We start from the raw sequence: 15427 nt of genomic DNA, 5'->3' as shown, positions 1-15427 counted from the left end.
GACTGTCTGGAAAGCCGCTTTGCCAAAAGTGCCCTGGGTGTCCTGTTGGGCAACAGGTTGAAGATGAGCCTGCATCTTCAAGGCTTCTTTGTTGGGAGAGTGTTAATGCACTGGCACAGGTTGCCCAGAGAGGTGAAGTTTTCATCCTTGGAGACATTCAGAACCTGACTGGACATGGTCCTGGGTGGCCTGCTCTAGGTGACCCTCCTTGAGCAAGGTATTGGACAAGATGATCTTCACAGGTTCCTTCCATCCTCAGCCATTCTGTGATCCTGAAATAGTGGAGGAAGGTGTAGCCACTTGGTCATTGTGTCTATCTCCTTGCTTAAAATATAAGCAGAACCTATGCTGTTCCTGACTGATTCTTGGTCTGATCTGATCAGACTTTTTTTTTTTTTTTTGGTAGTAGTAGTTTTTCTGCTCTTTTCTTAGTACTGTAGTTTGTGAGCTAGGCAACTCAAATTCATCAAATCTTTCTGTGAGGATCATTCCTCCTGAAGTTCTTTTCATAGGTGTCACCCCCAAAAAGCCTGTTTGGCTTTTTTTGTTGTATGGTCTTCTAGAAGTATAACAGCAAAAATTTGGCCTTGCACTCTTGAGGTATGACAGCCAAAATTCAGTGCTGAGGCATTACAAATGCTAAGCACAATGGAAAAGTCACTTCATGCCTTGCAGGCTGTGCTCCTGTTCATTACTTAGAATCATACAAGTCTGATGCCTGGCCGTACCATGTTTTATGGGAAGGAGGGTGAGGGGGAAAGGCATTTTTTGACTGTAGTTGTGTGACATTTGTGTTGCAACCTTATTCCATCTTTCCCTGCAACTGTATTTTCACATCTTTGTGGAATTTGTTAAGTTTTTATAAATATGTGAATGTTTCCAGATGTTTACATTTAATTGCTTGGGGGAACACTGTCAGCTACAAAAGTCAAAAGACCCTTGCAAAACTCTGCAACTTTATTTTCATTATCATAATACAGAAATAATCAGAAAGCTAACTTATAAACTTGTTTGCTCTTAAAACTATTTTTGTGAGAAGAATTGGCAAGTTTGAGAGGAAGGGAAATCAAAACTTCTTATCTAGATACTCCCTTCCTAATTACATCCTCAGACACTTGATGCAAACTGTTGTCAACAGTGGAGTAGTAGGAAAGTGAACTTTCTCCTCTTTTTCTACTTTCCTTTAATTCTGTTTTGCTACAGATTCAAGTAATAACTAACCTTAAATATTTGTTGKTTTTTTTTGATTTGAGATAAGAACAATTGACTTCAATTTTAGTCTTTCTGAGTATATCTACACAGTTTAGTATGAACAAAATACCTCTTTATCTGATATGAGATCACATATGTCCAAGTCCTTTGGCCCTTTCTTTTCTAGAGTTTTATTCATGAAAGTGTAGGCTTATATGAACCAATAACTTGCTTGTATATTCTGCACCTTTTTTTTTAAATTCCTTTAAAAAAGCCAAACCTAAGCTTAGGAAACTTTTCATAATTTGCGTATGCAAAACCAGGTGGTGGGTCTAAAGAGTTAAGGTTTTTAAAAATGTTTTTTGTTTTTGCCCTTTTAGACAATCTTATCAAGCTCCAGGCGTTGGAGATTGCCTCCGTCAGCAGTTGGGGTCACGTCTTGCATGGACTCTAACTGCAAGCCAGCCTTCCTTACAAAGCACTACCTCAAAAGGCCTTCCCAATGCTCTCTCCCGCAGTGTGTCGAGGTCAAGGCGAGAAGGGGATACAAGTGGTAAGCAAAGATGCATTTGTTAGACATAACTTCCTACATCTAAAAACGTTTTGTTGTCTACATCCTCTATTATTTTTAAATGTTTTTGAAATAGTTTTATAGCATGTTGAAATTTTTGAGGAGTGTTTTGCTACAGAATAGAAAGGAAATACGTATATGTATAGAAATAAATATGTAAGATAGTAGTGTATTTGGTTACAATCTCTTTGTTTGTTTGTTAGTTTCTTTTTTGCAATGATTAGTTTGATAATGTATATTCTGGCTCTTAAAAGACTGAATCTATCGCTATGTATATCAGAATCAAGTGATTGTGGTTTGTGAGTAATCCTCACTCATTTGATGATCAAAAGATGCTACTGCTCTGAGAAAGTCTGAAAGAGAGCTCAATGAGTAGAACGTGCTAAAATATATTAATCCATTTGTGATTCTTCTTTAAAACTTGAAAATGTGTATTGGAATATAGAGTCCTTAAAGCTATTATTTTTTTCTTTAAATTAGTACACAGTTTATGGGGGTGGTATTTAAAACAGTTAGTGTACTAAATATTACCAATTTCTTCTTCTGATCAAGTGTCTGTAAACTTGAAACTGATGTCTAGAGGATCTATTTGGAATTTACACAAGTGTAACTATGGAGAAATTGGCCAACTTAACAATTGGCAATTGTTGTGGAAGGTTCATCCCACTCTTTCACCGTAAAAGTGGGAGAGAATAAGAGAATTAATGACAGATATTGTCATCCTACAGTGCAATTGTTCTCTGGCAAAAATGATGAAAGGTGTCCTTTTAAAACAACCTACATAAAGGAGTGTGGATAGTTAGGAGATAAAATACAGTTTATCTGACAGCCACTGCAGAATTTACTACATATTTTAAAATTGAGCTAGATTCTTTGCTGGCAACAGTGCACAAAAAACACGACGACTTAGAGGCCAAATGGAGTTGTGCTGGTGTACCTGAGGCCAGCATTTGCTATCACAATTAGAACTTAATTAACAATACTGTTGATGTGCAAGAGGAAGAGTATATATACGTATGCCTCTTATTGCTGTTGTACTAATTGAAGAGCAGTACAAACTTGTTTTATTCAGTCAGCTGGCACCTATGGCTCTTGATTCTTATGCGGAAAAGTGTATAGACTGACGGTTTTCTTAAATGTGGTCACTTGCTGAAGTAGAAGTAGAACTGTACTCAAAATATAAAAAAGCTATTGTCAAGAAGATGTATTTCTGTGAATATCAAATTCTTCTAACTAGTTAAAGAGCTTTTTTTACAGCTGTTTGCTGTTATTTGGAGTTTTTATTGTTACACTTGCACAGACTGTATAGTCAGGAGCATTGTTTCCTTGATCTTAATACCTGTTGTACTGTCTACCAAGAAAAGGAGCATGCACTTCAATCTTCTACCATTTCAGAAAGAGTTCTTAAAAGGGGCTAGTCACTCTTGTGTACATCTTGGACTTACTTACGAGATGAATCTGACTTTTAAACAGCATCTTGAGGTGATGACTACTTTTGCCAAAATAAAAACATCATTTTTTTGTTGTTTTTGGTTTTATTCTGGAAAGGCGGATCTGTGGTGGAGTCTAACTGGTCAGAATAAGAATGCTGTCAAATTTGGGAGCACCTGAGTAGAATTAAAAGAAGCAGCATGTTGTAGCATCTGAATTTCTGGGTGGTCTGGACAGTTAAAATTGTTTCATTCTTCATACCTTAAACGAAGTCATAAAAGCAAATGATGCTATTTAGCCTAGAAAAGTGTAGGAGTAGTTGCAGTGGCCTGCACAGCAGATTTTTCAATCCTATATTTCCTTTAAATCAATAAATATCCTAAGGCTTGAACGTAACCTGGTTAGGAATGTGAGCCAGAAGACAGATTGAATGCTGCAACAGCAAAAGCTTTACTAAATCAGCAGGTGTATCTTTTTTCAGAAACGGTATCTTACCTTTTTCTGTTTGCCAGGCTGTGTAGCTGTTATGCAGCTGGCAGTCTAGTTTTGAATAATCTTTCCATACTCAACAGTGGTGTAAGTGATGACAACGTTGCAAGACATTTTTAAACAAGTAACTCTCATTCTGGATTAGCTCTCTTGTTGTCCTAGCTAAATGTAGAAGATATTATTCTGTAAGCCCTAGTTAACAGTTTCAACAGTTTGGTCAAAGGAAGGCAAAGTTACTCTGATGCTTGCCTCTGAACTTGCACGGATGATTAAATCAGGAAAGATACAAGCTGAAGAACTGATTGCAATGTTGGTTAAAATATAAGGTGCCCTCTCTCACACAAGCTGACCTGCTCTGAGACAGTCCCAGGTATCAGCAGAGCCAGGCATGGGACATTCTTCTTGGCTTCCCTGTTAGTTTGTCAAAGAGGTCTTAAAATATTTCTTTAGGGGTTCTACATATAGATTTCAATTTTTTTCACTAGGCTTCTACATAGCTTTTTCAAGCCATAATCAAACTTAATTGTCCCAGCAAATCTAAATACTTTTCTTTTTCTTTCTAGGCTCTGTTGAAATAACTGAAGCAAACCTTGTAAGAGATGTTTTATACGTCTTCCAGGGAATAGATGGCAAAAACATCAAAATGTGCAATTCTGAAAACTGCTATAAAGTAGAGGGAAAGGTACTGTATAGTGACTTGTATTTCATTTGTGAATGGAGTTGGAACAGAGAGGTATGTAGGGGAGAAATAGCCACAAAAAAGTTATAGTTAAAAGTATTAATACAAGTCTTTACTTGCCTTTTCTTAAATACAGCAAAGTAATTTCAACTGTTCCTAAGTTATTTGTTATTCAGCAATTTCCTGTTCTCAGTCAAACCCACTTCTTGTTTTGTGTCTTAAGAAAGATGGAGGAAATTGGCCATCAGGCAAATGCAGGAGTAATGTGGAATGAAATGGCCATTATTTTTTAGGAGGAGGAAATAAAGATGGATGAAGTTAGTGTGTACTTTTGCCTATTCTCTGTTTAACCTCTGGAGACAAAGACATGGAATTCTAATATTTTATAATATGGCTGAAGAGTTGATCAGGATTTGAAAAAGTATGTGAGTGAAATGCCAGCAGCAACAGATTCAGAAATTTCAAACACACACACACACACACACACACACAAATACACACACACACACACACACACACACACACACACACACTGAGTCTATTATTATTCAAGGAAAGGATAATTTAAAGTTCAGAAATGAAGAAATTCAGAATATAGTAAAATGAAGACCTCAGAAGTAGTTCTGGCTGCTTTATCTAGCATTACCTTAACTTCTATGAGCAAGATTTGGGCACAGCTCTCCTAGCAAGGACTGAAAGTCTTTGTATATATCTATATTGTAGAGCAACATATTAGTTTAAAATGAATTGGGTAATTTGGGTCCCAGAAACAAACTGCAGCACTTCACAAGTTGTCTGGCGGTGGTACCCAGGCTGACTTGTTCTACCTACCTAGGTAGAATTCTAACTATTAAGCTAACGCAAAGGCTCCTGAGTTATGGCTTGATTTGGGGAGTTTTGTTATCATACCCCTTCCCGCTCCAGTGTGTGAGAATGAATGTGAAGCAGATGTAGGCTTTTGACTACATTGTTACTGTTGGTGATTCTACGTGGATTAAATTTAACAGACTGAGATGTGGAATTGAGTTGTCTGAAAAAGATCAGGAGCGTCCAGTTCTGGGCTCTGTGGTACAAGAAAGACACAAAGCTACTGGAGCGAGTTCAGTGAAGGGCTACTAATACGATTAAGGGACTGGAGCATCTCTCATAAGAGAAAAGGCTGAGAGAGCTGGGAATGTTTAGCCTGGAGAAGGGACTGTGGAGGGATCTTATCGGTGCATATAAACATCTGAAAGGAGGGTGCAAGGAAAACAGGGCCATACTCTTCTCAGTGGTGCTCAGTGACAGGATGAGAGGCAATGGTCACAAACTGAAACACAGGATGTTTTCTCTGAATCTAAGGAAAATCTTTTTTACTGTAAGGGTGACTGAGCACTGGAACAGGTTGTCCAGAGAGGCTGTGGAGTCTCCATCCTTGGAGATACTCCAAATCTGTCTGGACACAGTCCCGGGCAGCCTATTCTAGGTGACCCTGCTAGGGGGGTTGGACTTGATGATCTCTAAAGGTCTCTTCCAACCTCAACCATTCGGTGATTCTATGAGTGGAAATTTATATCCTGATGGATGCTAGCCACTTGATGTTATAGACTTGATTACAACACATAAGTGATCAGATGAGATTATACAGATCACCCAGGAAAAGGCTGGTGATAGAGCTGAAGAGAGCACTATCAACTTCTGTTGTCAATAACAAATCCAGTTGATATGGATATGAAGGAAAGTGTTGAACAGGGGACAGAGGAACAAGGGAGAAGCCTAAGAGAGAGAAGATCTGGCTTTTAAGGTGGTGAAGAGATGTTAAACATATTTGCAATGTGAAAAAGCCAAAGGAGAGATTGGGTGAGCTGATCAAAGAACCAAAAAAAGGCCCTGCTTGTTTCAGCATCCTCTCCATATTCAGTATTTAGAGGATACTGCCTCACACTTTGGTTTCAGCTCACTAATTGCTTTTCACGTGCTTGTTCAAATGGAAAGACAGTGCTCCTGATGTTCACTTGAATTAAGACTATTTTATACCATGACAATATGACATAGCCCTTGAGCTTTGGGGAAGTGATTTTGGGTCATTTCATGTACAAGAGCACAATAGACTTAGTGTCTTAATGAGAACTGAACTAACTGCCATTTTTTTATATTAATAGTAAAAAGTGAAATGCATAGTTCTTTCCTCCATAACTTTACGTTGTTAATAAACAGGGTTCTTAAAAATAACTTCTACACTTGTAGTTGTGCAAAGTTAGTAATTCTTCAACACCTGCACTGTCTTAATTACTTTCTGTCTATAAATTAGATTATATATGGCAAAGGAACGGTAGCTTAATAGATTTTCTAGCAAAGTGTGGAGAAAGTGTAATCAGTGCTAGTAAAATTGGCACTATGGGTTTCATTGTTTTTCTGCATAAGTTTCATATCAAATGGGCTAGTTTGAGGTGAAAAACTGTTTTGCTTTGAATTCCTAATTGTGTTAAGTTAGGAGGAGTTGGGTCTTTCAGATGAATTGTGGTCAATAATGCTTCTTCCTGAGACTTGGTGCCTACGGTTATTTTTGTGAAGTCAGTTGTCTCACGTCCTTTTTCCTTATTGGCACTTCTGTTGACCCAATGCACCCAGTGAAGTTGAATTTATGTGACCAACTAGCCCTGCAGCTGGAACATTTTTGATGAACAAGGTGGACTGAGATGCTACTCCAGTTGCATGACAACGCTAGACAAAAAAGTAGTTGAAGCATATAGTTTCACCTCAGTTGAGCAAAAGTTTGTAAAATATGTCATAGTACACAGTCCTTTTCAGAAAGAACTATATCTTTCAAGCTATTTACTCTTGCTAGAAGGTTCTTTAATGTCTACCTTAATATTAGGCCGGTTGGTAATATTCAGCACTGTAAAACCTAACAGCTTCTGATTCGGGCTAACAGATACAAATGTAATTACATTAAGCCAGTTTTGTTTGTTCCCATTTGATTCCAGAGGATGTGTGATTGTACTTAATGCTTGCCAAGCACTCTTAATTTTAGAATTCAGAATAACTCTTTTGTCATCTGTTTGGTTAAATCTGTGGGCAAAGTTTCTAGCTGTGTATGATCATACTTGTTTGGGCTAGAATTTAACCTAAAGAAATTGTTCAACACTTACAGCTGAACTTACAGCTCTAGCTAAATAAGAGGGCCAAGGATGGAACTGTAGTCTTACAACCACAGGTGCTGACTGGTTGAAGTCCACACTGCTGTGACTAGCCCATTCTATAGCTGATCTTTTTTCTCAGAGAATATGTCTGTACTGCTAACTAAGAAGCTCAGGGAGCAAGCTTGATCCCTAGTTCTTAGGTAATCTGTCTAGCTTCATCGTTAGGTCACTTTCTTGCTTTGACTTGGACTGTTCCAGCTGGCTCTCCAAGACAAAATTGTCTTCAAAGTTGGGCTAGGCCTAAACATTGTGGGCAAAAGTCAGTCTCTGACTCTTGGCCTAATGGATCAGTCATGCTCTTTGCTTTTGTTTGCCAAATAAAATTTGTAAAACCTGGTTGTGTGTGTTCCTGGCTAGTCCAATGAAACTGGGAAGAAGCACATCTCAAGTAGGAGCAGGAGAAGGAGCAATGTTTTGTGTGTTGGTAATTTAGATGAAGAAATGTGCTGATTCAGATGAAGATAGAAATAGTTGGATAGGGTGTTGGGGATAAGGCAGGTTTGTAGAGAAAGTGAGATGTCTAGTACAAATAAAGTAGAAACAAACCAAAAGAGCTCAAAAGTGCTTGTGATTAAATAGCGTTAAAGAGCTATTACTTGTAGATCTGACATAAACTTGGAATTTGATTTGAATTCTCTAAGTTTTGGTTCTTGATACCTAGCATGGCATGATGTCATTTTTCTTCTATTAAAAGTTTGTTTCACGTGTAGTACGTAGTAACTAATTATTTTCTCTACGTTTCTTCATTAATTTCAATCATGGACACCTCATGTAGCAATCTGAAGTTTTCAATCTTCTTATTATCAAGCTAAGATGAAGTGTGATTCTACATCATAAAATTTCTTCAGATTTCTTCTCCTTTTCTAAATACCTTTTTGTTATTGACAAAATTGCCTAATGTAAAAAGAATGTGTGAATACTGATACATCAAAAGGAAAGATGCCAGAGTTGCCAGTAATTTATTTGTTGCTACTGTCTTTCCAAGACTGTCTTTGTCTTTTCCATTATGCTATTAGTAACATAATGCTGATTACATGTTTGTATTCTTTTTTGGCAGCATCTTTGCTGTAGAATGTAAAATGATTATGTTTCCTCAATTGGCTTGTTTTATGAGAAACAAAGGCTTGGTAGAGAAACAAGGATCGGCATGGTAGATTTGACTCAGACTTATGAATTGTTGTTTCTGTTAACTTTGTAGGTGAGCTTGTCTAAATCTCTCAGAGATACTACAAGTAGACTTGCAGAGCTGGGATGGCTACATAATAAAATAAGAAAATACACGGACCAGAGGAGTTTAGATCGTGCGTTTGGACTTGTGGGTCAGGTAAGTTGTCTAAAAAATTGATTTTGCTACAATATTTGGTCTTGTTCCCCTTAGGAACTACTGAGGAAAATGCAGCACTGGAATGATGGGTAGACTTGGAGAATTCATAGCTTGGCTCATTCATCTTCTGATTTACTCCTTTTATGGACTGCAGCTGTTGGTATGAGTCGAGGTCTGAAGGCAAAGGAAAGGCATTTATTTTTGCTGGTCCTAAGAAGAAGTTGTCCCCTGTTACCCATAGCTGGAAATGTTTACTGCATAGATTCCTTTTTTTTTTTTTTTTTTTTTGAAGCACTTGTGCATGTTTATAAACAAAAACATTGCTTAAATGAAATGGTGGCATCTCTGAGGTAATTAATCACCACTTCAGCTGTTAGAGTGAACTGTGCAGGAGATACTCCTGACTTGTCATCTGATGTTGATGTTCATATGTTAATACTGCACTAACTTGCATGAAATGCAAATACCCAGTTATCTGCTGCCCTTTTTTTGAATACAACATCAAAAGAATGTCAATTTTTGTTTTTATAGGTTCCATCATTACGATTTTTGTAGTCTACGGTAACTTCAAAGCTGCTGTAGTACCTAAAACCACATTTACTGCTAAGGCATTCTTGTTTCCTCTCACTTGCTCTCTCTGTAAAACTGGATATTATCCCTTCTGAGTCAACAGAAATGTTGTTGTCCTTGCCTCTAGCCATAACATCCTACCTAATCTGCAAAGAAATTGAAGTGCTTCTCCCTTCAATCTAATTTTTCTTAAGAGGTCAGTAGAGACGCTGTAGTGCTTTCGACTTTTCTAATGTTTTATTCTCTTCCCTTCTTTCTCTTATTCTAAGTAACCTTTTTAGTTACATACAAATAATTATTTTTCTAGTGATCTAATACTGAATTTCATGTTTTATATAGTAGTGTCACTGTATATGTATTTTCTTCAGACTCTCACCCTCATATTTGGGTGAAGTTTTTTATTCTTTATCTAGTAGCTTCATGCTTATGCTTATTTTTACTATCTCTGGCTTTAAGCTTCAAGTTTACAGCAAGGGGGAGAACTTTAATTCTTCAGTGAATTTTAAGTGTGCAATAACTTAGCTATCAAGTGCATTTTTCAGATTCTGAGCAGAAGGCTTTGCAGGTAGTTAGCTGAATCTGCATAGCTCTGATTCTGTTAATTTCCCTTAAAAGAAGCCTTATTGTATTTCTAGGGCATAAGTGTACAAATAAAAACATATATTCTACTCCTGTTTTCAGTATTTGGGCAAAAAAGTATGTACCATAGCTCTTCATTGCTTTTATAGCTGACAATTTCAGGTGCTGCAAATTTGGCGTTAAGAATTTAGCACAAGAATGTATTGTGCATTCTAAAGTTTTTCTTTACTGTTTTCAAAGAATGCTATTCCCCCTTGTGTACACCACATGTAGGATATTAAGTCTGTCACCCCTCTTACATGGTGCTGCTGACTGTTTTTTATCAGGCAAAGTGTCAGGTGTTGACAACTATTAGCAGTAGAGATATACCAATATACTGCACTTTAACATTATAGTGTTCTACCTTCGCTGCTTAGTGTCTAAGCTTTACTCTGTCCTCAGAAGTAAAAAGAATAATCAGCAATGAAATACAACTTGCCTTGACAGTTTCCTGATTTAAAAAAAAAATCCAGTTGAGGTAGTGGGCATTTTACATTTTTTCTCTTGAACAAGCATTCTGTTTCCTTTCTAAATTCTCTCGTACTGTAGACCAAATCAGAATTCTAGGATAATGTCCAGTTTTCCATTACAGATTTTTGTTTCCCGAACTGTTGTCTGTGATGAAGGAATTGGCACTGAGCACAAATTTTAACTTCTGAAATTTCTTGGAGAAGTTGATGGCCAGTTAGATTCTAAATTCTTCTGACTGCTGAAGTCAGTGATATCTTTTTCACATTTCGTGTAGATGTATAGTGCCTTTGAATGTTTTGGATCTCATCTGCCCTTGACAAGCATTACGTTAGTAGGCTCAAAATTGTATTGAAGAAGCAAGTGAGAAGAAATGAAAACTGGTGTTACAGATGATGGGATTTCTTTTTGCCCCTCAGTATCCTCTGGAATAGAATGAATTTCATACATTTGTATTTCTCTTTCTTATGCATAAAGTCAAATTGAAGAAAGGAACGCTTCTGTTTCCCTTTAAAGGATATAATGGCAAGATTAATGACTTTTTTTATTTACTTGGGCAGAAAATCACTTCTGAAGGTAGAACCCTTAACAGGAAAAAAGATTTTCTTCTTCTAGTGCTTATAGTCATGATTTTTCCCTTGTACATGCTGTAATTAATAAATATTTTACTTTAAGTTCTTGGGTTTTCTTTTTGTGAGCTTTTTTTTTTTTCCAAATTACTTTGACTGTGGTGACTTTGAAAATGGTTGAGGGGAAGGACCTTGGGGAAATTCTTTACAAAAAGTGCAGGGATTGCCTCTAGATACTCTTGACGTTTTAAGTTTCCGTGAATATGTCTCTGTTCCGCTTATAGTTGATTAGAACAGAAATCAAAATCGCTAGCTGACAGTTGATTAAGAAATCAATTCTGAAGCAGAATTTGTGTATGCACGGAAGCACTCTTTAAAAAAGAGTGCTTGTGAGCTATCAGTCCAAAATTTTCAACTTAGTCCAAAATTAATGTGCAATATTTTAAATTCCATTTGAGAAAATGTCTTGCAGGGATTTTTTTTAGTCTGTATGCTAGATTAAAAAAAACCCAACAAACCAAAAAAACAAACCAACCCCCCCAAACCATAGGAAGTTATCCATTACTAAACAAATATCCTTTCAGGAATTATTTTTAAAATCATCCGTTTTTTTTAAACCCCAAATAATTGTACTCAGAATTGTTTTACAAAGAGAAATCTTGTCTTTAGTTCAGGCCTGTTGAATTCTACACATTTTGTAATTTTCTTAGGATTGTATCTTCCATGTCAAGTGAAGAATTGTGCATGACTATCAAGTGCTAAAAGGACAAGAATTTAAATAACTTGATCAAGCAGCAGTTATAGAAGGAGTATTCTTTCACAAGCAATGTGTATTCTTGATCACGTCGTATAGTCTATATTGTAAATACTATGATAGTTGCCTAACTTTTGTGTTCTGTTATTAGAGACCCGTATGAAATTGGAACTCTATTACATACTGTCTTTTACATAGTTATTAAAGAGAATATTTCTTTTGGGTCATGTTTTGATTTAAGCTTCCCTATAGTAATTTTTACTGTCTTAATTGAGATGCTATATTTTTGGAGAGTTACATTTATTATGGTTTAATCTGTTGATAGAATCAAGAGAGCAGCAACAGAAAGTCACTTGTTAATGTGTGTGTATTCTTGGAAAAGGACTACGTTATCTCTTCAGAAAGCACTTACATATACATACCTATTACATTCACCAGTTTTTTAAGATTTGGCTTTTGTGGTGAAACTTGTAGGTCGATTCCTTTTAGGAAATTTCTACCTTCACAATATGATGATTTGATGAAAGCTGTTCTGGATTAAAGCAGAAAGAATTTTCCTGATAATTTTTTTCTTCCTCTTACAGAGTTTTTGTGCAGCCTTACATCAGGAACTCAAAGAATACTACCGACTTCTCTCTGTTTTACACTCTCAGGTAAGTTAGGCAGTTCTTATTTAACTTTCTTATTCAGACAATGTAAAGCAAAACAACTCCTAGAAAGTATACCTAGGTGTCCCTTTAGAAAGGGAAGGATGTGCAACAGTTTCTACTGATAGCGTACAGGGCTTACTTTTTGGATATATGTACCAGTGAGTATTTTCCTCTTAAAAATTCACCATACAATTTGATGTTTTATATAAGTAAGGCATGGAATCCTTGTTTCTAAGCCTCTGTCCTTTCTTGCCTTGTTTTTAGCGGTTTCATCTTGTGTGATATCTTTACTATCATTCAAATCAGAAATAGTAGCATGCCACATCTTTCTAAAGGGAGATTTTTTCTTCCAGTATTTCAAGCAATGCATGGTTCAGCAACTAGGACAGTTTCACCTTTTTATTCTGTATAGTGCAGTTTGTATGTTTTCCTTGCCCCTTCCACTGTATTAAGAGACTAAGATATTTCAATGTTGTATTATTTTTTGTGTGGTATAAAGCAACTTGGTGGTGACAATCTGCAGTTTATCTACAAATCTTTATAGATATGTGAACTAGATCAACTTGCTAGCACTAAAATAAAAATTAAATCTCTTTTTCGTACCTACTTACTTTTTTATAAAGGACTTTGAAGGAGGTAATTATTTTTAAATGAGAAAGGACAATTCTTAGAATCAACTTAAAGTTATGTAATTGCCCATTAAAAAACTCTATAGTTTAAGTCACAGTCTTCTGTAAACTTTTTCAAAGCATCTATTCCTTTTAACTCACTTAGAGTATGCCCTTTAACATTTGTAACTAATGGAATGCCTATCGTACTTGCTGTTTGTGTGGCTTTTTGTTTGTTTGTTTTTCCTCTGGCTGCCAGAGAAAACAGAACTTGCATCTTCTTTGTCTTCAGCTTTTTCATCTATAGAGTTATGATTTTTCTGGAAAAAACTTTTTGGGAGATAGCTTTCAACTAGTTGCCCTTAAATGTGACATCCATTTCATTAAGTAGTATTTTCAGGAATTTGAGGTAATATTAGATTATCCAATCTGCATCCTGGAGCTGTGGTTTCATGTAGCCATGTAATTTAGTTACTTTTCAGACATCCCCCCATCATTCATTTGTATAGCAGATTCTTCTGTAAACAGCAAAAGTGTAATGGGTTAGTTTTTTTCTATCTACAAAAAGCTCCAAGTTTTCATTAAATTGAATTAATTTATAGGAAGCATTAGGCCAAATAGATGAGTTACATGTTCATAAGTCACCTGAACCAAATGGCATTCATTCAAGAAGGATTTTGAAGGATTTCAGATGTGAAATTGCAAAATGCCTGGCAAAGGCATTTCCTTACAAACATATCCTTACAAACATCCCATGCAGCAGAGGACAGGAAGATGGCCTATGTTAGCTCATCTGCAGAAGGGTTGTAGAGATCTGGATAACTACTGGTTAGTAAGTCTGATTTCCCACCAGGTGGAGGTTGGACAGGACCTCTGGCGATCATCTAGTCCAACCCCCCCCGCTCAAATCAAGGTCAGCCTAAGGAAGTTGCCTGGGTCCTTGTCCAGTTGGGTTTGTATATCTCCAAGCATGAAGACTCCACAATCTCTCTGGGCAACATATTCCAATTTTTTATCACTCTCACAGTAAAAAAGCTGTTCTTTCCCCCTTGTTTAAATGAGATTTTTTGTGTTTTAATGTGTGCCCTTTGCCTCTTGTCTTTTCCCTTGGCACCGCTGATAGGAGTCTGGCTCTGCCTTTTTTTACTCCCCCCATCAGGTATTTATACACATTGATAAGATCCCCCCAAGCCTTCTCTTCTCCAAGCTGAACAGTCCCAGCTCTCTCAGCCTCTCCCTGTATGTCCAGATGTTCCAAACCCTTAATCATCTCTGTGGCCCTTTGCTGAACTCACTCCAGTGTGTCCATGTCTCTCTTGTACTGGGGAGCTCTGGGGGAGCTGGCTGTTCAGGCCATGGCAAGGAACAGCATGAAGCTGAGTGTGTGAGCAAACAGGTGTTGGGAAGCTCCGGTGTGGGAAATATGGGGGCATTTTTTCTGGAGGAAGGCTCATCTAGTGCATGCCTCTGCAGTGCTGAACTTGGCACTAGCAGCCCCAGTTCAGAAATGACCTTGGCGTCCTCTTAGGCAGTCGTCTGCACTGTTGGACTCAGCGTGCAGTGGCCTGTTTTGGGAGAGCAAGGTAGCGGGTGTCAGCGTGGCACTGCAGGAGACCTTGGTTTGCTCCCAGCTGGAGTGCTGTGTGCAGGGTTGGTGTCTGCCTTGCAGGAAGTGTATTGGGGAGGTAGAGACTAAGCAGGGAGAAGGACAGCTAAAATCATTAGGAGTACAGAACAGCTGCCATATGGGGAGAGGAGAGACAGACTGAGTCTTGAGGCTGAAAAGGAAAAGGCTTGGTGAAGAGTGGCTTCGGTTTCTAAAATTATGAAGGATAAACTGAATACAAAGTTGTGGGATTGGTGAGTGGCTGTGAGAAGAAAGGGGTTACTTGGTTAAATGAGCATGAGAGAAGAGTGGCTGACTTTTCAGATTTGYTTCCTCAAGATATTGTGGCCATCAACAGATTGAAAAGGGGATTAGACAAATTCATGGAAGGAAGATCTGCAAACAGGTACTAAAAGGGCTAAGAAAGGATGACATTCTAAACACGGTAATGGGATCGGGGGAACCAGGGGCAATGGACTGCAGAAGAGGGATCAGCTTTGCATGCTCTCCCTGCACGTTTCCTTTTATCATTACTGGAGATAGAGCAGTAGTCCATCTAGCCCGTGTTCTGACAGAGGCGGGCATTTCTTTTGCTTCTAATTGATGGGGCAGAAATCTTTAAGAAGGAAGTCAGAATTCTCAGGACTTGTTCCAGATTATCCCAGAGGTGAGCAACACTTGTCAATTTTATTTTAAAAAGTGATGGAAAATCTACTT

General features: G+C 37.5%; 1 protein-coding gene across 9 annotated transcripts in view; it reads left to right on the top strand.

Annotated features, from left to right (window-relative positions):
* TUBGCP3 (tubulin gamma complex associated protein 3) overlaps positions 1-15427 on the top strand; it is a 59194-nt gene that overhangs the window by 25891 nt on the left and 17876 nt on the right. For all 9 annotated transcript variants that reach the window (XM_026054874.1, XM_026054834.1, XM_026054841.1 and 6 more), the window contains 4 exons: positions 1572-1744; positions 4246-4364; positions 8742-8867; positions 12431-12499. In XM_026054874.1, coding sequence (XP_025910659.1) covers positions 1572-1744; positions 4246-4364; positions 8742-8867; positions 12431-12499 — 487 coding nt within the window. The remainder of the gene's footprint in view (positions 1-1571; positions 1745-4245; positions 4365-8741; positions 8868-12430; positions 12500-15427) is intronic.

Source organism: Apteryx rowi, unplaced genomic scaffold (genome assembly GCF_003343035.1).
Source record: "Apteryx rowi isolate R43461 unplaced genomic scaffold, aptRow1 scaffold_123, whole genome shotgun sequence".
In the NCBI taxonomy this organism is placed as follows: domain Eukaryota; kingdom Metazoa; phylum Chordata; class Aves; order Apterygiformes; family Apterygidae; genus Apteryx; species Apteryx rowi.
This window is presented reverse-complemented; position numbering and strand designations above follow the sequence as displayed.